The 24494-nt window shown below is 48.7% G+C and overlaps 1 protein-coding gene and 1 long non-coding RNA gene across 2 annotated transcripts in view; one reads left to right on the top strand and one right to left on the bottom strand.

Annotated features, from left to right (window-relative positions):
* Positions 1-2971: 2971 nt before the first annotated feature.
* On the top strand, positions 2972-6373 carry LOC117796503. Its single transcript, XR_004621064.1, has 3 exons — positions 2972-3043; positions 4540-4653; positions 6260-6373. It is a non-coding gene; the product is annotated as an uncharacterized LOC117796503 (long non-coding RNA).
* A 203-nt stretch (positions 6374-6576) lies between these two features.
* LOC117796502 overlaps positions 6577-24494 on the bottom strand; it is a 60325-nt gene continuing 42407 nt past the window's right edge. The window contains exon 5 of the mRNA XM_034644569.1: positions 6577-6868. Within this exon, the coding sequence (XP_034500460.1) occupies positions 6862-6868 (7 nt within the window). The 3' untranslated portion in view covers positions 6577-6861. The remainder of the gene's footprint in view (positions 6869-24494) is intronic.

Consider the following 24494-nt stretch of genomic DNA (forward strand, 5'->3'; position numbering starts at 1 on the left):
GGGAGAAACTTTTTGGAAGGTGGTCCCCCCTGGTCTCCCAGCCCAGTGCCTTGCATCCATGGCTGAGACTGTCCACTGGTGATTTCAATTTAGAAAAAGGCTTTCTCAGGGCGCCTGGGTGGCTCAGTCAGATACGTGTCTGCCTTCAGCTCAGGTCATGATCTCAGGATCCTGGGATTGAGCACCCCCCCAATATGGGGCTCCCTGCTCAGCGGGGAGTCTGCTCATCCCTCTCCCTCTGCCCTTCCCCTCGTTCATTCTCTCTCTCTCTTAAATAAATAAAATCTTTTTTTTAATTTTTTTTAAAAGATTTTATTTATTTATTCGACAGAGAGACAACCAGCGAGAGAGGGAACACAAGCGGGGGGAGTGGGAGAGGAAGAAGCAGGCTCATAGCAGAGGAGCCCGATGTGGGGCTCGATCCCATAACGCCGGGATCACGCCCTGAGCCGAAGGCAGACGTTTAACCACTGTGCCACTCAGGCACCCCAATAAATAAAATCTTTTTTTTTTTAAAGATTTTATTTATTTATTCAACAGAGATAGAGACAGCCAGCGAGAGAGGGAACACAAGCAGGGGGAGTGGGAGAGAAAGAAGCAGGCTCCCAGCAGAAGAGCCTGACATGGGGCTCGATCCCATAACGCCGGGATCACGCCCTGAGCCGAAGGCAGACGCCCAACCGCTGTGCCACCCAGGCGCCCCCCAATAAATAAAATCTTAAAAAAAAAAAAAAGGCTTTCTCAGGCTCTGGGACCCACACTCTGTGAGGAAGCTCAGAGGTTAGGCAAGGACAACACTCCCACACTAAGCATGGCCCATGGGAGGAACCAAAACCATCTTTGTGGGACATCCAAGAAAGATCTGGGGAAGGTGACAAAGAATTGGCATCTGTTAAGGATTCAGGAGTTCTATGGGCGCTTTACCCACGTGATCTCATGGCCATGAGGGGCAGGACTCACTGTTGGGTAGGGAAGGAACTCAAGCTGAGAAAAGCAAATCGGCCAGAGTCCCGGGGGGGAGGACGTGGCAGGACCAAGCACCTCTCTAAACCACCTGTTTTCAGCAGAGAGAAAGTTGGGGTCTGAGGCTTGTGCAGTTTTGAGGGGGTTCTCACTGAAAAAAAAAAAAAAGACCCATAACTGCAAAGCCAGAATTAGGTATAACTGAATATTAACTTCCCCTCTAATGAGAACAGAACTCACAAGTTACAAATTCTAGAAGGCCGACAAATACCATCGACAATCCAGCAACTTGGGAAAACAGGATCTTTGGTATTAGCTTCCGACCACCTCTGTAATAGATTCCCTGTGATTTGCTTCCCTCTGACCCCCTTTGTCCGATGAGGATTCTGTAATGCCCCATTTTGCAGAGAGAATACAAACTTTGGCCAAGTTTCCTTCAAACGCGAGCAGGAAGAATTCAGGGCATGTCAAACTTTCTCATGCAGGGACTGACCTTAAAGGCTCCTTGGATGGACAGCAAGGCGAGGGGGTGGGGGGGGGGGAGACAGCATGGCTTTGACACCCTCTTTGCAGGGGCCTATAATAACTTTTGTGTTATCTTTGTTCGATGGTGCTATTTCGTGTCAAATAAGCAGAAAATGTAAATCTTTTTCTGTAGGGTTCATTGGAGTCTCTCTTCTTTATTCATTGGTGCGAATATTCCTGGAAGCCCTCCATTCCCTTGACTGCCCAGTAACTGAACTGTGGAGGTAACTGAACCATGCAAAACAGCCCATCAGCCAGAGCCAAACGCCTTCCCAAATCACCCTCCCCCGAAATCCCAGGGCCAGTCCCACCACCCACCTGGATGAGAGGTGGGAAGGGAGGGAGTCAGGTGGAAAGAGGTGTAACTGGGGTTAAAACGGCTCAATATTTGGATGCCTGGGTGTCTCAGTTGGTTGAGTGTCTCCCTTTGGCTCAGGTCATGATCCCAGGGTCCTGGGATGGAGCCCCCACATTGAGCCCCCACATCAGGCTCACTGCTCACTGGGGAGCCTACTTCTCCCTCTGCCTCTGCCCCTCCCCTCACTCGTGCTCTCTCTCAAATAAATAAAATCTTAAAAAAAAAGAAAGCTCAACATTTGCAAACTCTATAGAAATGTACGACCATGTGACCACATAGCAATTACATATTGCAAATCAACAGCAAAAAAAAAAAAAAAAAAGGATTTGTTTTTACCGAATGGCACGGAGGAAACAGGCGAGCAGGCGGCAGGTGCATGCAGGCAGGCGGAGCCCAGCCACTCCCTGGCTGTTCCAGAGAAAAGTGTCCAAAGGAGGACAGAGCCACCAAACTTCTGCTAGTGTTTGATCTCACTCTAAGGCCCAACCTTCGAAACAAGGCTGCAGGTAGGGGTGGCCTCTGCCTTATGCAGAACCTGAGCCTGGATTTGGAGGCAGGGGATCTGGGTTCAAGGCCCCCCCCCCCCCCCCCCGGGCCTGCCACTTCCTACCTGAGGGACCTTGGGCAAGTCATGAGTGCCCTCTGAGCCTCTCCGGCCTCCTAGCAAGGCACTCCAGAGAGCACTGCGTATTCCCCTGCTAGGCCAGGCTGAAGAGAAGAGGAAAGGCCATCAGGAGCAGAAAAGTACGCCTGTGGGCTGTAAGAGACAATGGATGTGTAGGGGGGAATACGGACGGGAGGGCTCTGTTGGGGTGGAGCCTGGGAGCTCATCTACCTCCCCAGGTATGCAGGAGGGATGGTATTTCTGAATCAGGAACCTGAGCCAAATTCCAAGCTGGACTGTGGTTTACCAGCAAGCCGGGCCCCTAGAACCTCCGTCACCCTGGCCTGAGGCTGTCCTTGCACACCCTGCGTGCTCTGCCCAGCCAGTCCATGCCAAACGGAACAGCCAGGCTCCAGGGAGAGACAGGCCCCATTTCATTCTCCCCTTCAGGCTTGACAGATGACGGGAGACTCCTCCTCCCGCTGAAGAGAAATCCAGCCCACACTTTGCCTCCAACTCAATCGCGGAGGACTCGGCCCTTCATCCTGGCATCAAAGTCTGTTTGATCAGCTTTTCATCCATTTTCCGAAAAGGTGGGATTTAAGGATGTTCTGAATCTTGCAGGACTAGAAGTCTTGCACCCTGACAATATATTGGTGCGGCCGCCAACCTGCCCTCGGGTGGATGCCCTGCTCTGTGCCTGCCCTGCTCTGTGCCCGCCCCTTTCCCCCACCCCACACCCTTCTGCCAGAGCCTGTAGGAGGGAGTTGGGAGAGGCAGGGGGACCTGTCCTTACTGGGTAGAGATCTAGTGCCCCCTGGAAGTCAGAGAGGACAGGGTAGCAGAGGGGTTGGGGTGACGCAGGATAAGGGGGCCTCTCTGTCCTGACATCCTGGATCTGGAGCTGCCCCACTCAGACTTCCTGCCAGTAAAGGAGCTGGTGCAGGTCAAGTGTTCCGCATCCCGTGTATTTAATAAGAAGCTTTCTCGTTTGCTGGCAAATCCCAGTTTTACTGAGCATTTTTTCAACCATTTTCTCCCTTGAGCAAGAATCCTGTTGGGTGGCAGTTCCCCATGTTTTCAGAGAACAGAGTGGGGATCTGAGAAACTGCCAAGTTCATGAGTCACGATCGAGGAGGGCCACGGGTCCGTTGGTCAAGTGATGGGAAAGGCCAGGGGTACCTGGTGGGGCGCAGGCTTCAGGGCCAGGGAGCCGGGGTCTCGGCAGGCAGGGCTGTGGGTGGCAGGGCTCTGGACCAGGGCTCAGGGTGAGGAAGGAGGCAGAACACAGCAAGGAGAACACCGAGGATCCAGCAAAGGTTGCTAAGAGGCAGAGTGAAATCAGAGCTCAGAAAGTGCAATATGCAAAGACCTATAAAGAAAAGCACACTCCCACCTCCCAGTCCCTCTCCCCAAAAAAGTCTATACCCTCAAGCTTGCCTGGGACTCCGCTGACTCTGCACACAGAGAAAGCCACAGTTGGGGATCTGGGCCTGTTTTTACCGCCATAGGGCCATCCTTGCTCTTTTTACTGGAATGCCTCTTGCCTGGGGCTGCACCTGGCAGGTCAACTAACTCAGGTGGGGAGGGCCAGGTAAGGCTAGGAAAGAGCCAGGAACTACTGCACCGAGCAATGGGGAAGGACAGGAGGGGGCAGAGAGAAGCCAGAGAGAGGACCTGAGGGTGGGGGCCCGCTCGGCCCCACTAAGTGACCTTGGGAGGACTGGAGTCCCCACCAGAACATCGAGGCTGTTCCTGGGGGTGGGGGAGGGTGCCGGGCAGGCACAAACTGGCAGAACCACCCCACTCATAAGAGGATGCTTTGTCAGGAACTTTTCTAATCCATAATACCTCCCCCTGTTTCTGCGGGTCAACTTTTCTCAAGCAGACACCGCAGACACCGCTGGGAGGTTGCTGGGAGGGAGGCGAAGCCATGGGGTTTATGAGGAAGGGTGAATTCGTGATTCTCTGCTGTGAAGTGGAAACTCTAGTTCACCTCCCCAGACCCCTGAGGGTGACAGCTGAGGACAGGAAGGGCTGCAGGCTCACCAGTGAGCACCAAGGCTCAGCCTTGCTTCTGTCTTCACAGAGAAAGTCTCACTGAACGGAGGAGCTAAGTTCAGTTGTGTTTCCCAAAGACATGTTCAAGTACTAACCCCTGCTCCGGCGGATGTGACCTTATCTGGAAAAAGAATCTTGGCAGGTATGTCTCGAGATGAAATCACCCTGGGTTTAGAGTGGGCCCTGAATCCGATGGCCGCTTTCCTTCTAAGAAGAGAAGGACAGATGAGATTGGACACGTTCAGGGTGGCGGGATATATACACAGAATGGAATATTACGCAGCCATCAAAAAACGAAATCTTGCCATTTACAACGATGTGGGTGGAACTAGAGGGTATATGCTAAGCGAAATAAGTCAATCAGAGGAAGACAATTATCATATGATCTCACTGATATGTGGCATTTAAGGAACAAAACAGAGGATCCTAGGGGGAGAGAGGAATAAATAAAACAAGACGAAACCAGAGAGGGAGACAAACAGTAAGACTGTCCATCAGAGGAGACAAACTGAGGGTTACTGGAGGTGAGGGGGGTGGAGGGATGGGGTAACCGGGGGATGGGCATTAAGCAGGGCACGTGATGTGATGAGCACTGGGTGTTTCATGCAACTGATGAATCACTGTCCTCTACCTCTGAAACCAGTAATACAGTATATGTTCATTAATAGAACTGACATTTTTTAAAAAAGATTTTATTTATTTATTTGACAGAGAGAGACAGCCAGAGAGAGAGGGAACACAAGCAGGGGGAGTGGGAGAGGAAAAAGCAGGCTTCCAGAGGAGGAGCCTGATGTGGGGCTCGATCCCATGACGCTGGGATCACTCCCTGAGCCGAAGGCAGACACTTACTGACTGCGCTACCCAGGCGCCCCAGAACTTAAATTTTTTAAAAAAATCTAAAAACAAAAACAAGAGAGGGACACAGAGAGGCAGGGAAGATGGTGCCGTGAAGATGTGGCAGAGGTGGGAGGGAGGCGGCCACAGGCCAAGGAGCCCCTGTGGGTGAGCTGGAAGAGAAGAGGAAGGATTCTCCCCCAGAACCTTCCGTGGGAGCGTGACCCTGCCGACACCTTGATCCTGGCCTCCTAGCCCCCAGAACTGTGAGAGAGGAAAGGTCGGCTGGGTTAGGGTGGGCCCTGTCACGGTGGCCTCGGGAAACCAACGGGCTGAATCAAGAAACCAGGCAAGCCCCAGCAGAAAAAACGGTCAATCTTCTGAAGAGGAGGCCGGGGAGCAATTTTAACTACTCCCGAGGCCACAACAGGAGCAACTCTTTTATGAGCAATGAGTTGTTGGAGGGAAATAAGAACCTTCTCATTGTGAAGCCCCACAACCTTAGGAAAAGCCTGGCAAACGGAAGCGAGCACGTACCCATATCCCATAACACCCTTGGGACTCCGCAGGCCCGGTTCCCACATCCCTGACTCGGGGGTAGGTCACTTCTCTGAGCCACAGTTTGTTCATCTGTAAAGTGGGGATAATAATCGGCCCTCCCAAATTTGTTGGGGTTAAATGAGGAAACACGCACGAGTCCCCAGCATGTGTCTGGCCACCCACCAAAGCTTCGTAAGATGCTCTGACCCCCAGTTCCGTCCCCTCTCGATAAAAAACTCCCAAATGATGAAATGTGATCTGTTTGAAAATCCCTAAATTTGGATGTATCACAACTTTCTTCTTCCTTTATTTGGACACAATGATGTTTTTTTTTTCTTTTTTTAACTTTCAAAAATTTATTTCTAAATTCACAGGCAGTAAAATGCAGTCTCTTTGGTGCAGTTCTCTGGGTTTTGACAAATGCGGAACCGTGACCACCATCAATATAAAGAGTGCTCCAGGGACGCCCGGGTGGCTCATTTGGTTGAATGCTTGCCTTCAGCTGAGGTCATGATCCTGGAGTCCCAGGATGGAGTCCCGAGATGGGTCCCGGGATGGGCTCCCTGCTCAGCAAGGAGTCTGCTTCTCCCTCTGCCCCTCCCCCCTCTTGTGCTCTCTCTCTCTCTCAAATAAATAAATAAAATCTTTAAAAAAAAATTTTTTTTTAAAGAAAGCTCCATCACCCCCCCCCCCAGATTCCTTTCTCTGTCCTTTTGTGGTCAGTTCCTCCCCCAGCGCTTGGCCACCGCCGATCTGTTGCACTTTTGCCTTTTCCAGAGTGTCAACGGAAGTGGAATCTATGGTACGTGGCCTTTCGAGTCTGGATGCTTTCACCGAGCACAGTGCTTTTGAAGTCCACCCAAGCAGCTGGGTGGATTCCTTCTTACTGTCTATAACTCCGTCCTGTCGCTGGGTAGACTGTGTGGACCACCGCGGCTGGCTTGTCACTTCGCCGGGTGAAGGATGGGAGCCGTCCTCAGATTCTGGGGAAGACGAACAAAGCTGCTATAAACATTCACGTCCGGGTTTCCGTGTGAACATACGTTTTCATTTCTCTCGTGTCAACACTCGGGTCCCCATCCGGTTTTGAATGACCCCCACGTCAGCCTTGCTAACAGGTCGGGTTGGGGTGAACACCGCCCGGTTGGCTCCGGGTCCCTGTCAGCGGCACGGGGATGACAAAGGTCAATCGCTGAGCGGCCGGAGGATGTTGGCTGTCACTTCAGCCTCCTTCCGTTCTGTGCCTCTTCCCTCCGAATGTCAAATCCTTGTTTTGGTTTCATTTCCCTTTATTTCCACTAACATGAAGAAGGGCCCCAGAGCAGTGAAAGGATGCAAAAGTGGATCGAAACAGCCCAGAAAAGGGTTCATGGTCCCCCAGTGGGATGGTCCAATCTCAAGTAGCTGGTAATCAACCTTAAAAGCCAAAAAAAAAGGTCTTTAAAAAAAATCATCCTATCCTGAATTCTTTTGTTATCAGAAAACATTGTATGTACTTCCATCCTGCCCTGAACATGACAGCAGAGGGACCCTCCGACGGCGAAGCGGCTGTGCCCCCGGGTGGGAGGAAGGCACGCCACCATGACAGCAGCAGGCCTGGGGGTCTGACTCTGCGAGGAGCCCCTGGACAAGGAGACTTGGTCTGCTGGACTCGCTCCAGAACTGTTGCTTGGAAGCCACAGCCGTCTACACAATTGCCCTGAGCCCTGACTCTGCCCAAACACGGCCTGGCCTGGCTCAAGGGGTGCATCTGGCCTTCCTGACTTGTCTGTCTCCACAGCTCTGGCCATTTTTCAAACCATCCTTATTGCTAGAAGAGTCATAAACTGTATTAGTCTGGATTCTCCAGAGAAACAAAACCAACTCTGTGTGTGTGTGTGTGTGTGTGCACGCGCGCGCTGAAGGCGCAGGAGAGCTGACAGGGTAAGTTCCAGCCTGAATCTAAGTCCAAACGCAGGAGAAAATCGATGTCCCAACTGGAAGACATGCAGAGAGAGCAAATCCCGCCTTACTTTGCCTTTTCGTTCTACTCAGGCCTTCGATAGCTTGGAGGAGGTCCATCCACCTCAAGAAGGCCCATCTGCTTGACTCAAGTCTACTGATTCCCACGTGAGTCTCCCCCAGAAACACCCTCCCAGACACACCAGAATCCTGTTCAACCAAATATCTGAGCCCCTCCCCCACCCCATGGCTCAGTCAACTCATATGTAAAAGGAACCATGACAGAAGCCAGGGGACCCCTACCTGCCCAGCTGGCTCATCGGTCGGGCAGCCCTCCCAAGCAGTGTGTCACCAGGGGCTGCTTCCTCAGGCCTGGCCGCTGGCACAGTGCCAGGGTCTAGCCGCGGGAAAACAGGCTGAGGTGGGGGCAAGGGTAGCAGTCAGCCAGTGACCAGCTCTTGTCGGCAGAGACTGCAGCCAGCCCTGTCCCCTCAGAGAAGACACACAAGCTTCGCAGGGCTCCTCATCAGGGTCCCACAGAGACCTTCTGAGAAGCCTTGCTTCCTCCTAGTCTTGGTGCTCCTGGGCCTGGAAACGGGGTCTGTGCCATCCTTGCTCTTCGATGCTGCTTCTAGACTATTCTTCTCCACCCTCCCCACAAAGCAGACCTCTGAACCTCCTGTTGTCAGATCTTCTTACCGGCCACCTCTCCTTGCCTCAGTCACCCACAAACCTCCAGGCCACCATCTCTCAGTCCCTGAAGATGTTCACGCTGGGCCTCCTGTCCCCTTCACCGGCTTCCTTCTTGGTGATTCCGGCATCCACGCAGATGGTCTTTTGACCTCAGTCCTTCACCTCCTCTCCTCCAATGGCTTGTTCCTCTCCATGGCTCAACAACTGGTTCCTGAGGGCACACACTGGGCCTGGCAGGTGTGCCCAGATCCTTCAGACCCCCAAGTTCCAGCCCTTTCAGGCCACCACCTCCTACAATCCATTTCTTGCTTCTAGATTCCTGTCTCCCAATAGTCCTTGACCACCTCAGCACCTGCGAACCATGGTCCTCTGGCGCTCTCCCCAGATCCTCACTCCAGGACCCCTCTCCTACCCTCATCCCACTGCCTGAGGAAACCCCACCTCTGCTTAGGCTCCGCCCTCTGCCCTGCACTCTTTTTTTTTTTTTTTTTTTTTTAAAGATTTTTTTTTTTTTTTCGATAGAGATANAGAGAGGGAACACAAGCAGGGGGAGTGGGAGAGGAAGAAGCAGGCTCATAGTGGAGGAGCCTGATGTGGGGCTCGATCCCATAACGCAGGGATCACGCCCTGAGCCGAAGGCAGACGCTTTAACCGCTGTGCCACTCAGGCACCCCTCTGCCCTGCACTCTTGAACATGGCTGGGGACACACACATTCCCGCTGACCAGTCTCGTTCACAGTCAAAACTGCTCACCTGGATGGGCCCGTGGGCCACCTTCCTGTAACCCATGCCACCTGGCCCAGTCCCTGCCCTGCTCCTTGCAGGATGTCCCACCTGCCCTGGCCTGCTTTCATTTCACTGAAGAAAAGGGGAGCCCATCAGCCAAGAGCTCCCTCAGGCTCTCCTATGTTCCTCTGTTTGTTGAGATGAGCCTTGGAGCCACCTCTCATACCCACAGTCGCCTCAGGGTAGAGCCCCTTGCGCCCTTGCCTCCCACTTCCTGCAAGCTCCCTGTCTCTGCCTCTGTGTCCTTCACCGGCCTGTGCTCGACACAGCAGCCAGAGGGATGGCGTTAAACACAAGCCAGGTGACATCGCCTCACATCTGCAAACACTTGGGATGGCTCCTCTCCTCTCCTCTCCTCCCCCTCCTCCCCCTTCTTCTTCTTTCTTCTTTCTTCTTTCTCCTCCTCCTCCCCCTCCCCCTCCCCCTTCTTCTTCTTCTCCCTCTCCCTCTCCCTCTCTCTCTCCTCTCTCTCTCTCTCTCTCTCTCTCAGTCAAAGCTCCCTCGGGCTTTGCCAATGCCCCCACCAGGTTACCTTCTGGCCTGTCTCCGCTGGGCTCACCTACCTGCCAGCCTCCTTACTGGCTCACCAGCCATAGGCTCCCATCTGAGCCTTGCTGTTCCTCCACCGGGAGCCCCACCCAACCGTCACACCCATGAGCGTCCCTCCTGTCCCTGTCTGCCCGGCTTGTATAAAATGTTACTTTCCTAGGGAGGCCTTTCCTGGCCACCCCACCTAAGACGCACCCCTGCCTAAACCCAGCATCTCCCTCCCTGCCCTGGGTTCCTCCTGGCACTTAGTGCCTGGTCTTTGGTTAAATCTTTATTTACCTTGTTTTGCGTCCACCTCCCTGTACAGCAACGGAAACTCTATGAGAGCAGGGAGTTTTCAGTCATTCACTGCCCCCCCCCATGTCTACAACAGTGCCTGACACATGGTAGGGACTCAGTAAAACTCTGCACTCCTTCAGTGTCCGTGCCCACCTGGCACCTCCATTTGGGTCCAGATCCCTCCCCTTCTGGCTGACTCCAGCCCGATGCTTCAGTAGATCCCCTGCTCCCCTGCTCCCCAGCCATTTCCCCCTCACCACGCTCCTTCCCAGCAGTGTGCAAACATGCAAACACTGTCATTTCTCCCTTCTTACAAAATAACAACCACAAAGCCCACTAAAGCCTCTCTTGGCCCAGCATTACTTTCCAAGAAGTGTGCCAGTCCTCTGATCTAGAAAATTCCTTCAAAGAATGTCTGCATTGTCTGTGTCACTTCCCCTCCTCCCACTCTCTCCAGATCTCTCAGAAGGGCTGTCATCCCCTCCTCTCTCTGGAATGCCCTTGGCAAGGGCCAGTGGTCTTGGTGCTGTCATCCAGCAGCCCTGTCCCAGGCCACAACCCCCTTGGCACGGGGATCCCCTCCAGCCTGGTTTCCCCTCTCCTGCGGGCTGCTCCTTCTCATCACCCCAAGCTCCAAATGGGGGCACGTCCAAGGCTGACTTCAAACCCCCTCTTGCCCACACTCACACCGGTGAAAAATCCCACTGGAGGGCTCCACTCTCAGCCTTAGCCCCCTGGCCAGGACCTTACCCTGACTCCAACTAAAACGTACAGTCAAAACCTCCATTTGGGGTCCAGTGGGCTTCTCCAACTTTCCACTGCCAAGCCCACTGTCATGCCCCTCCCCCACCACCCTGCTCCACCCCTCCACCCCTCCCCAGAAAGCACAAACTCTTCCTTTCTCAACCTCACACTTTCCTCCACACCTTCCAGCCACTGTCCTCACTGTGTTGGAACACACGAGACATCGCCTTGCACCAGCTGTTCTCCATTTCTGGAATGCTCTCCCCCCCACCCCCACCTATATCTTCACAGCTTGTTCCCACCCTCTCCCTCGATGTATTTCCTCCTTCGCAGGCTGTCACTATCTCTCACGCTATATGTGTGATTGATTGATTGGTTGATTGTCTGTCTCCCCCCCACTAGAAAGTGCCAGAATGCCATCTCTTTTGTTCACTACCAGAACAATATCTGGTACATAATAAGTTCTCACAAAGACGTACTGGAGGGAAAAAAAATGACTACAATTGTATTTGAGGATTGAATGTAAATGATTAAGAAGTTTAAACGCCAGGCATCTCCGCAGGGCCCGTGGAAAGAGCAGTTTTGTCTTTTCAGATTAACTCAGAAATTAGTGTTCTCCAGAAAACACAACCCAGCTGCGACTCTCCGCATCCTTGGTGGGGACCGTGGGGACCAAGGGTTCTGGTGGAAATCTAGAACCGAACATAAACCACAGAAAAATCGAGACTTGAGTGGAAGCTCCGCCGAGTTAGGTACTTTGCGATACGTGATCCGGGTCGAAATTCCAAGATTTTATTCCAGCGGCCGGTTCACGCGGCAGAAGCGGTACTGAGAGCGTCCGCATGATCCTTGCCGACAGTCCCCTGGAGCCCGGCTGCGGGTCAGACCCAGCTCCGCCACCTCCTGGCTCTGGGGCGCTGCGTAAATTACCTACACTGTCCGTGCCTCATTTTTCTCATCTGTAAAGTGGGGACAGTAATACCTCCCTCACGAGGCTGTTGTGAGTGTTAAAGGGTAACGCATGTGTAGGGCGGGCCTTTAAAATGCTCTTGGTGATCCCCCGCCTCCCCCATTCACAGCCTTGTGTAATCCCTTCCCTCGGGTATGGGCTGGATTTACTGCCTCCTCTGACCAACGGAACCTGGCAGCACTGATAGGGTGTTACTGCTGAGATCAGGCTAAAAAGACAGTGACTTGCTGACCCTCCCCCCGCCCCTCTCCCGCTCACTTGCTTACTCTGATCCTGTATTGTGAGCTGCTCTATGGAGAGGCCCACACAGCAGGAAACTAAGGACAGCCTCCAGCCACCCGCAGGCCAGGAGCTGAACTCTGCCAACAACCACATGAGTGAGCTCGGCCACAGGCCCTTCCCCAGCCAAGCCTGGAGATGACCACAGCCTTGGCGACACCTCAATGGCAGCCTCATGGGACACCCGGAGCCCAAAGACCCAGCTAAACTGTGCCCAGACTACTGACCCACAGAAACCACGAGATAATAAATGTCTGTTGCTTTAAGCTGTTGGTTTTCTATTTGTTACACAGCAATTGGTAACTAATACAGCATAGAGAATGCTCAGCATGGGGCACCTGGCTGGCTCAGTTGGAAGAGCGTGAGACGCTTGATCTCAGGGTCGTGAGTTCAAGCCCCACATTGGACGTAGAGATTACTAAAACTAAATAAACTTAAAAATAAATTAAATAAATAGAAAGTTAAAAATAAAAAGAGCAGGGATGCTTGGGTGGATCAGTCGGTGAAGTGTTTGCCTTCACCGACTCAGGTCATGATCTTAGAGTCCTGGGATTGAGTCCCGCATCGGGCTCCTTGCTCAGCGGGGAGCCCACTTCTCCCTCTGCCTGCCCCTTCCCCTGCTTGTGCTCTCTCCCTCTCTGACAAATAAATAAATAAAAATCTAATAAAAAATAAATAAATAGAAAGAGCAAATAAATCTTGTTGTATTCAGTAGTTATATTGTTAGCAATAATATTGGTTTTTTTCAAAATACATAATGTAAGTTAATATGTGCTATATTATATTTATAACACATAATATATATTACATATAATTATGCATGTGGATAAAACAAATAAGTAATATGTTAATATTAGGAACCAAGATTTTCAGGATAAGAGAAAAAAGAAACAGAAATCAAAGAAGATAAGTTAAAACCCTATAATCCTAAATTTAAGCTGGAAATAAGAACATAAATTCATTGTGCATTTTCTATTTATTTATTCAATTTATTTTAAAAATATTTTATTTCTTTTTAAAAATTGAATTTAATTAACATATAGTGTATTATTAGTTCCAGAGGTAGAATTCAGTGATTCATCATATAACACCCAGTGCTCATTACAAGTGCCATCCTTAAAGCCCATCACTCAATTACCCCATCCCTCCACCAACCTCCCAAAAATATTTTATTTTTAATTAACGCCTACACCCAATGTGGGGCTCAACTCACAACCCCAAGACCAAGAGCTGCATACCCTACAGACTGAGCCAGCCAGGCGCCCCACATTTTCTCTTTAAAATGAAAAGTATTTCCCAGCTCTATCCATTAAAAACACTTAAAAACTAATAACCAACCAGTAGCAAAGCACTTGACTCCCAGGCTGCAGTCTTTAAAAACAATTTTCCGCTAAAAGGAGCTAGGGCTTCTTGGTTGATTTCAAGTCTGGGCAAAAAGGACAGGATAGTCCTGGAATATCTCTCTGGTCATGCAAGAAAGCAAGAAAGCTCTCATAAACCACTATAGCTCTTCCTCTTTCCTTCCCTGCTTTAGAAAATACTCATTGGGTTTTTTTCTGTTTTTTTCATAAAAAAGCCACTAGACAGATGTGAACAAGTCAGGCTGTTGGAAGCAGGTAAACCCTAATCGGGTTGAGGGTGGGTATCAAGTCCCACACTCAGGTGAATGGCAGACCACAAGGTCTGGACATAAATGTTAGACAGAGGGATTGAAATAATGGAAGCCCAGTTTCTGTCTGCCACAGAATGGACATACAAATATGGGAAGGGGAAAAGCAGAGTACCTTTAGTACTCCTAGACTGGAATTGTCAGTAATGCTGAGAGTCAAGGTTTTTTTAATAGATGGGAGGGGAGAAATAGAGGAAGTATTCTAAGGTTCTTATACTTTCCACCACTGAAAGGTAGACTGTGATTTCTTTCTTGTTTGTTTGTTTGTTTTTAGTAATCTCTACACCAATCGTGGGGCTTGAACTCATGACCCTGAGACCAAGAGTTGCACACTCCTCCGACTGACTTACCCTGGTGCCCCAAGGTAGACTGATTAGTTGAAGTTGTATTATAAACCCTAAAGCAACCATTACAATAATAAAAGTTATAATAAGCCAACAAATGAGATCTAATAGAATCATTAAAATATTCAATTAGGCCAAAATAAGACAGAAAAAGGGAAATAAAAAACAATAAGACAAATAGAAAATTAACAGCAAAATGTTAGATTTAAACCTAACCATAGGGGTGCCTGGGTGGCTCAGTCAGTTAAGCATCTGCCTTTGGCTCAGGTCATGATCCCAGGGTCCTGGGATTGAGCACCATGTCAGGCTCCTTGCTCGGCAGGGAGCCTGCTTCTCCCACTCCCTCTGCCCCCCACTCATGCTCTCTATCTCAAGTAAATAAATAAATAAAAATTCTTTAAAAATTAAAAAAAAATAGGGGCACCTGGGTGGCACAGCGGTTAAGCATCTGCCTTTGGCTCAGGGCGTGATCCCAGCATTGTGGGATCGAGCCCCACATCAGGCTCCTCTGCTATGAGCCTGCTTCTTCCTCTCCCACTACCCCTGCTTGTGTTCCCTCTCTCGCTGGCTGTCTCTATCTCTCTGTCAAATAAATAAATAAAATCTTTAAATAAATAAATAGATAGATAAATAAATAATAAAAATTAAAAAAAATAAACCTAACCATAGCAATGGCCATATTAAATATAAATGGTTTAAATATACAAATTTAAAGGCAGAGATTGTCAGACTGAATAAAAAAGCAAGATTCAGCTGTACGCTGTCTATAAGAAACACATCAGGGATGCCCGGGTGTCTCAATCAGTTAAGCATCTGACTGTTGATTTCGGCTCAGGTCATGATCTCAGGGTTGTGAGATCGAGCCCTGCATGGGGCTCTGGGCTGGGTGTGGAGCTTGCTTAAGATTCTCTTTCTCTCTCCCTCTCCCTGCGCCCCCCGCCCCTACTTGCACATGTACACGCACTCCAAAAACACACATACACCTCAAATATAAAGGCACAAATAGGTTAAAAGAATGGAAAAAGATAAACTATGCTGCCATTAATCAAAACAAAAAGCTGTAGTGACTATATTAATATCAGACCAAGTAGATCTTAGAGCAGAAGATATTACCAATGATAAAAAGGGTATATAATAGTGATAAAGGAGGCAATTCATCAAGAGAACATAACAATTCTAAATGGTCATGCACATAATAACAGCTTCAAAATGCTTAAAGCAAAACCTGATAGATCTGCAAAGAGAAATACAGAAGTTGACAATATATAGTGGAAGATTTCAATATCCTTCTCTCAATAATTGATAAAACAAGTGGACAGAAAACCAGTAAGTATTCAGAAGATTTGACATTATCAACCAACTCAACCTAATTGACATTTATAAAAACTTTACCCAACAACAGTAAAGTGTACATCCTCTCAAATTCACACAGAACACTTACCAAGATAGACAATATTCTGGGCCATTAAACAAGTTCCACTACAGTTAAAAGGATTCAAGTCATACTGAGTATGCTGTCTAACCACAATGAAGTAAATTAGAAATTGACAACCGAAAGATGTCTGAAAATTAAATAGCACACTTCTAGATAACCTACGGGTCAAAAAAAAAAAAGTCAAAGGGAAATTTGAAAATATTTTGAATTGACTGAAAAGGAAAACATGAACATATCAAGATTTGTGGGAGTATTAGTTATTGATTTTTTGTAGATGCTTTTTATCAAATTATCCCTCCTATTTCTAGTTTGCTGAGAGTTTTGGGTTATTTTAAATCATGAATGGCTGTTAGATTTTGTCAAAATTTTTTTTGTATTAATTGATATGATCATATGCTTTTTCTTCTTTAGCCTGTTGACCTGGTGGGTTACGTTAATTGATTTTTTAATATTGACACGGCCTTGCACATGTAGACTGTGACCCAGTTGGTTATGGTATGTAATTCTTTTTTATATATTGCTGATCTTGATTTGTTAACATTTTGTTGAAGCTTTCTCTAAGTTCATGAGAATTATCAGTCTGTAGTTTTCTTCATGCTATCTTTTTCTGATTTTGATATCAGGATAACACTGGCCTCATAAAATAAGTTGGGAAGTATTCTTTCCTATTTTCAGGAAGAGATTGTGTAATATTGGTGTCAATTTTTCATTAAATGTTTGGTATAGGGGCGCCTGGGTGGTTCAGGTCACAATCTCCAGGTCCTGGGATCAAGCCCCACATTAGGCTCCCAGCTTAGCAGGAACAATGCTCAAATGTCAAATGCTCAAATGAATAAATTAAATATTTAAAAAAATAATTCTCTTTGAATCCACTCTGGACATAGACTTTTTTTTTTTAAAGATTTTCTTTATTTATTTGAGAGAGAGAAAGAGAGAGAGCAAGAAAAAGAACAAAGGGAGGGGCAGAGGGAGAAGCAGACTCCCCACTGAGCAGGGAGCCTGAAGTGGGACTAGATCCAAGGACCCTGGGACTGTGACCTGAGTCAAAGGCAGGCATTTAATCAACTAAGCCACCCAGGCACCCCCATAGACATTTTTTAAAGTTTATTATTTTTTTAGTAATCTCTATACCCAACATGGGGCTTGAACTCACAACCTCAGATCAAGAGTCACATGTTCTTCCAACTGAGCCAGCCAGGTGACTCTGTAGACAATTTTTTTAAATGGGAGCTCTAAAATTATGAATTCACCTTCCTTGATAGTTATAGGACTTTTCAGATTATGTATCTCATCTTGGTTGAGTTTGGCTGCTCTGTGATTTTAAGAAATTGGTCCATTCCATTTAAATGATCAAGTTAGGAGTCCAAAGGTGTTCATTGTATTCTATTATCCTTTTAGCTGTAGGATCTGTAGTGATACTACTTGTTTCTATTACTTTTTTTTTTTTTTGAGAGAGAGAGAGAAAGTGAGTGAGAGAGAGCACAAGCGGGGGAGGGACAGAGGGAGAAGCAGACTCCCTCCATCCCAGGACCCTGGGATCATGATCTGAGCTGAAGGTAGACACTTAACAACTGTGCCACCCAGGCGCCCCTCAATTTCATTGATTTCTACTCTGTCATTCCTTCCCACTGCTTGCTTTGGGTTTTTTTTTTTTTTTAAATATAGTTTCTTGCAGTAGGAACTTAGGTTATTGAGACTTTCCTCTTTTCCAACGTAAGCACTTTGCGCTGTGTCGTTCCCTCCCAGCTCGACTTCACCTGCGTCCCACGAATTGCTGTGTGTTTTCATTTTCAGGACTATATAGTGGGTCAGTTTTGAAAGTGGTACCAAGAGATGTCCAGGGGAGACAAAGACAGCTGTCTGCCAAAGTCACACTCCAACCCCCACCAGCACAGAGGTGTTGCCGGGAAGTGGCTGTCCAGCCGTGTTTCCAAGCTGTCCTTGCCCTTGGCGAGGCAAGAGGAACAGTTCTTGCCAACGGAGGGTGAGAAGCACTGCGTGTTTCTCCCAAACCAATGCCGTTCAGAAATAAATATTGTTTGTCCACCCTCTCCCTTTCCAGCAATGAGGGCAAAGCCTTCGGGGGTGGAGCCAAAGATGGAAGAACAGAGGTCCCTGAACTACTGCGTCTCGGAGAAAAGCCTCCCGCCAACCGTGAGCACTTGTATCGGTCTGTTAAATGGGTGAGACACGTGCCTTCTGAATTTAGCCGTTAATAGTTTGGAATGTACGTGTTAACAGTATGTCTTTGATGTTAGCCTCAAAAATCAGCCAGCGTACCTTGAAAGATGCCTGCTAATACTATGTTAAGGACACAGCATCCGTGAACATACTTGAACTTACTGGTTTTATACAGAAGCCGTTCTTGGATACGAAAGGCCTTCAGTTTATTGCCTTGTTATACCTACTATACTGAGAACATTTTAAAAAAATGCAGAACAAGAACAGTTTGGACCTGAGGCCTGATCACAGCTCCCAGCTGAAAGCACTTGGGAGTGATTCGGAAAAGCCCACACCCAGAGCTGTCTCCTCTGACACCTGCCTGGACCTCTGCTTTCTCCCCACTCAGGTCTGCTCAAGACGAACACCTGGAGAACGGAGAATCCCTGGACTGCCTCACCACACTGTTTCTGTTTCCTACCTCGCCACGATGGGCACGTAGATGCCCTGGGAAGAAGCTAGAGCTCCTAGGCACTGAGCCTCGTTCTCGGGTCTTTACGCTCCATTTCTGCATTTCGGAGAGAACCGGGTCCAGAACCGTATACAAAACACAACCCCACACTGCCTCTCCGTCCTGCTTGCAATGAAAACAACTTGCTCTCGTCTTAGATCTCTCTTGTATCACTTGCTGTATCTGTCTCCTGGGCCTCCTTTTTTTTAGCTAAATGTATTATATTTAAAATAGAAAGTCGAAATGGTTATATTTTTGAAAGAGAAATATCTTCCCTCCCAGGCCAAATGAGGGTGCTTTTCCCCATCTTTTCTCTCTGCACCTCTTCTCACGTGAAAGCTATTGAATTTGAGCTCTATTAACTCCTCTCTGGTTTCTAAGCGCTGATTTATAGGACAAATTACCTATGTAGCGCTCAGGAAGGAACTTGTCTGTCGGGTAACGCTGGAGTTTTGAGTTCCTGCCCTGCCCCCACGCCCGTTTATTCATTCACCGCATGGAGCGATCCAGAGGGCCAGAGCAATTTCATCAGGCCTTGGAATCCACGTACTGCGAGCGTCCTCTCCCCAGACCATACCGCTACCATAAATAGACGTCACGTGGCTTCCTTTTATGATAAGGTCAGAGGAAACGAGTGCATAGGGAGAAGCCGTTAGGAGAGTCAGAGCTCTGAGTTTTCGGTATAAAACCGGAACACTGCTAGTCTTCTTGCCTGGGGGCTGGATCAGAGAGGAGGGGCAAGGAGCAAGAAGGCGGTTCAGCTCCCCAGGCGACTCCCCTGGATGCCTGAGCCGTTCCCTGACTCCCAGCAGCGGTCTCTGCCCTTAACCACCTTAAGGGGGGTGAGGCCTGCAGCTGGCTCCCCCGCCCCGCCTGCCTCGCCAGGCTCTGTGGCTCCCCTGGTTCATTTTCTGATAGAGCTGTCAGTTTTTATAGCTGATGGGAGAAATCCTTTTCTCTCTTAGCTGAATGTTAATTGGCCTTTCCCCTCTCCCATTCAGTTAGTACACGCCATCCCCTAGTCCCCACCCCAAGTACTGGAGTGTTCCAGAATGACAAGGAAGGTGGTTCTTTCGAAATTGCTAAACCAGAGATTCAGACGAAGCTAAACAGGAGTGCACGGAGGGAGTTTTACTCACACACTTGGTAGCTCCCCGCCAGCTCTGCCCATCACTGGCTCTGGCCATCACTCACGCTACAGAGGACTCGGATTTTCAGGCAGATCTGTGAAGCCAGCTGGGTCCAGGGGAAGCCTCCACTGAGCATGTTTGAGGCACCAGGCACCAAGACGGGTCCTAGAGAGGCTGACTGACTAGGGAGACCCAGGAGACGAACTGATATACTGGAACCATCGGTGTGATGTGACCAGAGCCGTGGCAGAGGTGAGCCAGGGTACGAGAGGCTCACAGAGGGTCAGAGAGCCTCCCTGGAGAAAGCTAAGATGCAGGCGCACCGTAAAGATTAACTAGGGTTCAGCGGGAAGGGTGACCCACGTGGAGGGGACAGTCTATGCAAAGTCACAGGTGCATGGAACAGCGGGGCACACGAGAGGAGCACTGGGGAGCTTGGTTTGGCTGAAGGTTAAGGTCACGTAGAGGACCAGATCACAGCAGGGCTCGGGTGCCCAAGCAGGTTTTCCCCCCTATAATTTCATGCACTTAATTGAGATTTAACTTCTATACCATTAAGTTCACCAGCTAGGGGCACCTGGGTGGCTCAGTTGGTTAAACATCCGCCTTTAGCTCAGGTCATGATCTCAGGGTCCTGGGATCGAGCCCCACATTGAGCCCTGCATTGAGCCCCACATGGGACTCCATACTTGGTGGGGACTCTGCTTCTCCCTCTCCCTCTGCCCCTCCCCCCTGCTCATGCTCTCTCTCTCTCTCTTGCTCTCTCTCACTCTCAAATAAATAAATATTTTTTAAAAAGTTCACCAGCTCAAGTTGTACAATTCAATGGTTTTTAGCGTATTTACAGAATTGGGCACCTATCACTATAATCTAATTTTACAACATTTTCATCAGCCCCAAAAAGAAACCTCCCGGGCAGGGTTTTTGACAGGGGCCTGGCCTAATTACACCTCCCGTCAGCTTGGCAGCAGCACAGAAAGGGGCTCGAAGGGGCAAGCCTGGCCCCCTTTGTGCAGCCTAGAACGTAAGCGATGAGCACAGCAGCAACATGTGCGAGGGTTCAAGATTTGTGGCAGCCACGGCCAGGGGGTGGGGTGGGGGTGGAATTCAGTCCGTCTCTTAGATTCTTATTCCTTGACAGGAAGAAAACTGGGTTATGAACACTCAGGCCATTTTTTGCTGGCTGGCTATTTAGTGGCAGTGATACAAATCAGTATTAGAGATAAATGTTGCCTATTTACAAAGAAAAATGGACAGAGAGGCATATCGCAGCAAAATCCAGAATTCTGAAGTTTCTGCAACATGGGAACTGCACAGAGCACTATCCATATGGCTCATGCAGCAAACCCACAGCTTGTCTGCACCAATGAAAGGGCAGGGGCTCTGTCCTCGAAGGCCCTGTAGGGTGACCAAAGTGCAGTCAACGTGAACCAGGGCGGTGACCGGCTGCCTCCAGGTAGCATAGCTGACCCATTCAAACCCTAAATCCTTAGCAAGGCAGGACCAGGGAGAATGGGTACCTCTGTGCTGTGGCTTTGGGGGCAGTGGGTCTGATCTGAGCATCATGCTATGATAATTGTATCTTTTTAAAAAATATATTTATTTATTTGAGAGAGAGAGAGAGTGTGAGTTGGGGGTGTGGGGTAGGGGAGGGACAGAGGGGGATGGAGAATCTCAAGCAGACTCCCCACTGAGTGTAGAGCCTGATGTGGGACTCGATTCCACAACCCCGAGGTCAGGACCTGAGCTGAAATCAATTTTTTTTCTTTTTAAGATTTTATTTATTTGACACAGAGAGAGAGACAGCCAGCGAGAGAGGGAACACAAGCAGGGGGAGTGGGAGAGGAAGAGGCAGGCTCCCAGCAGAGCAGGGAGCCCAATGTGGGGCTCGATCCTAGGACCCTGGGATCATGACCTGAGCTGAAGGCAGATGCTTCACTGACTGAGCTACCCAGGCGCTCCAGGTTTTTTTTTGTTTGTTTGTTTGTTTTTTTTTTTGGTTTTTGTTTTTAATTGCAAGAAAGAAACAAAAACAAAAGCAAATGAAACCAGCTTTCACAAAAACGTGGACTCAGTTCTGAGAAAACCTGGGCTAGGATCATGTGAAAAGACTCTCCCTACCAAAACAGAAATGCATGGTAAAGTATAACCACACAAAAAGATTGTAAGTGTGTAGGGTGTGATTTGACCCCACAGCTGAATCTGGGAGGGATGCCAGAGACGGGTGGAAGGATATCAGGGCCCATAACCCAGGGCCCTCAGCTTCGGCCTCCACGTTGAGATGAATGTAGAGACCAAAAGTAAGATAGCCAGCAGACAGGAGGTAGAGATGAAACTGTGACTCTTTGGGAAGCCAGGCTCCTTAGAGATCCTCTAAGGGCCGATCGCTCAGTGAAAGGGTGGGCTGGGGAAACCCCATCACCAGGCACAAGGAAGCTTGTCTACCACAGCACAGGCAGGAGCAATGGGGTCCTCAAAGAGGATCCTCTGAAAACTGCAAACCGCCTGTCTGTGCTTTGAGTGGGCCGGAGCTCTAAATTTATATTGCATGCATGGTCTGGGATTCATATGTTAAGAGAAAAAAAAAATTGATCCCAAGCTGGTGATAATCCTAGACCACCTGGTAAGGCAGATGCAAAATGGCTTTAGAGGGACACTCTTCCATCTCAGGTAGCGCTCTCCAATTCCCACAGAAGAAACAAGCTCCTCCAAAGATGAGCTCACAACATCAAATCCCAGGATGTGTGAAGAAAGAGGTCATCTTGAACATGCCAGCAGGTGCCACAAACACGAGGATTAGAGCCCTAAGACCGAGAGCCCAGAGCAGCCCACAAAGGAGAGTATGCACGCAGAATGTTTATGACGATTGAAGGTTAACTGAAAGAGTCAGACGCTTAAGGAGATAACAATACATCAGGAAGGCAAGAACGAACATTTCCAGATGGAATGACACGGTGTCTGAGATTTGGGGAGCAGTATGTGTACAACAGGAACGGCCGTGGGTTGATACTTGTTGAGGGTGAAGAATCTTAAGTGTATCGGGGCTTTTTATTCTATTGTCTCTAATTTTACATACATTGGAAAAAGTCCATAAGGAAGTTCAAAAAACAAGCAAAATACAGATCACCAGATAGAACTTCTAGAAATGCACAGCAGACATAATGAGATGTAAACGTCAGGACAGGTCTGATGGCAGACGGTACACGGATGAAGAGAGAATTGGTGAACTAGAAGATATGAGAAAATATCCAGAGCACAGAGTAGAGGGATAAACATATAAAAAATTTCCAGAGAGATTAAAAGACCCAGAGGAGAGACCACCCTATTAGAGAGCAATTTGACATCACCTGGTGACATGCTAGGACCCACCTGTTTTACTTCTAGGCAAGTGTCCTAAGGAACGTGTGCAGGAGCACTAGGCCGAGTGTAAGAATGTTCACAGCAGCACTACGTGTAATCGAGAAAGGATGGGCATGAGCTAACTATCCTTCAGTGGCAGAGAGGATCCATCATTGTATTTTATTCATATAACTGATTACTACAGAGCAGTAAAAACAAGCGGCAGCTAATGTATCTACGAGGATATTTCTCAAAAACGTAAATTGCAGAGGGATACGTCAGAATGATAACTTGAATGTAAAGCTTAAAAATATAAAACAATACTACATATGTTTAGGGGTAGAGACACATCTAATAAAAGGTACTGTTAGGAATAAGCGGGATTGTTGCATATGATAATAAGCAACATCAAGAAGACACAGGAAGTCTGAAGGCTTACGCACCCAACAACGTGTCAAAGATGGTCAGAATTACATGGAGAAACTGACCAATCCATTCTGCTGGTTTGGACCATCCAAGAAACATGCCCAGTTGGAGTGAGATAGACAAGAGATTTATTGCGGGGAAACATCTGTGAAGGATGAAGGGGAAAAGGTGCAGGAGGAGCCTGGAGAGCCTCGGCCCCCTCGTGCAGATCTGACACCGGAGAGAGGAGGAGGAAGCCTCACACCGCAGTGTGACTGACAGGAAGCTGTGGCCAGGCAGCTAGGTTGTCCCCAAGCAAAGACTGGGGCAGAAATGGTCCTGCCTGGCTCTCGTCCCCCGTGGTGATTAGCCACTGGCTGGGAGCAGCCCAGGGAGGCAGGAGGTGGGAATGTGGTTTGGGTGTAAATGCCACAACAGGTCTGAATGTCCCGCTTGGAAGCTCGAGGCTGACTATTCCCCCTGCAGCCAGTTCCTCTCATGCGGACTCTGAGCAGCCCCCATCCACGGCTGCCATGGGTACCATCACAATAGAATATCGTGAGAGACATCACACGTAGCCCTCAGTGACTGACGGATCAGGCAGACAAAGAGAGAGACAGTCTCCTAATTAATGGACAATAATCAACGCCTATATCCTGGAATTAGAGAACAGACCTTGCAAAGCACACATGGGACTTTTATGAAAATCACACATGTAGTCGGTCACAAAGCCACCGCCAACCCATACAAAGAACTGAGAGTTGGCCATGATAAAATAAGATTAGAAGTAAATCATAAAACTGTTTTCTGGGGGGCGCCTGGGTGGCTCAGTCGCTTAAGCGTCTGTCTTCAGCTCGGGTTGTGATCCTGGGGTCCTGGGATGGAGCCCCGTGTTGAGCCCTCCGCTCAGCGGGGAGCCTGCTTCTCCCTCTGCCTGCCGCTCTGCCTACTTGTGCTCTCTCTCTCTGTCAAGTAAATAAGTAAAATCTTTTTTAAAAAACGGGTTTTTTTTTTTAAGTCATAGGTTTTGGAATGTATTTATTTTATTTTATTATTATTTTTTTAAATACAGGGCCTGAACCCACGACCCTGAGATCAAGATCCGAGCTGAGATCCAGAGTCAGACGCTTAACCGACTGGGCCACCCAGGCCCCCCTGTTTTGAAATTTAAATTCATGGATCATCCAATATAAGGGTCAAAAATGTCGTATGGGAAATCAGAAAATATTTAGAACTGAAGGATACTTAGATTGCTACGGGCTGAAAGCAGACGGTCATCACTACAGGAGCACGCACAGGGAAATTATTGCCTGACACGCACATTAGAGAAGAAGAAATGTTCAAGATGAATGAGCTAAGTGTCCAGTTCTGGAAG

The sequence above is a fragment of the Ailuropoda melanoleuca genome, chromosome 15 (assembly GCF_002007445.2).
Source record: "Ailuropoda melanoleuca isolate Jingjing chromosome 15, ASM200744v2, whole genome shotgun sequence".
Lineage (NCBI taxonomy): Eukaryota > Metazoa > Chordata > Mammalia > Carnivora > Ursidae > Ailuropoda > Ailuropoda melanoleuca.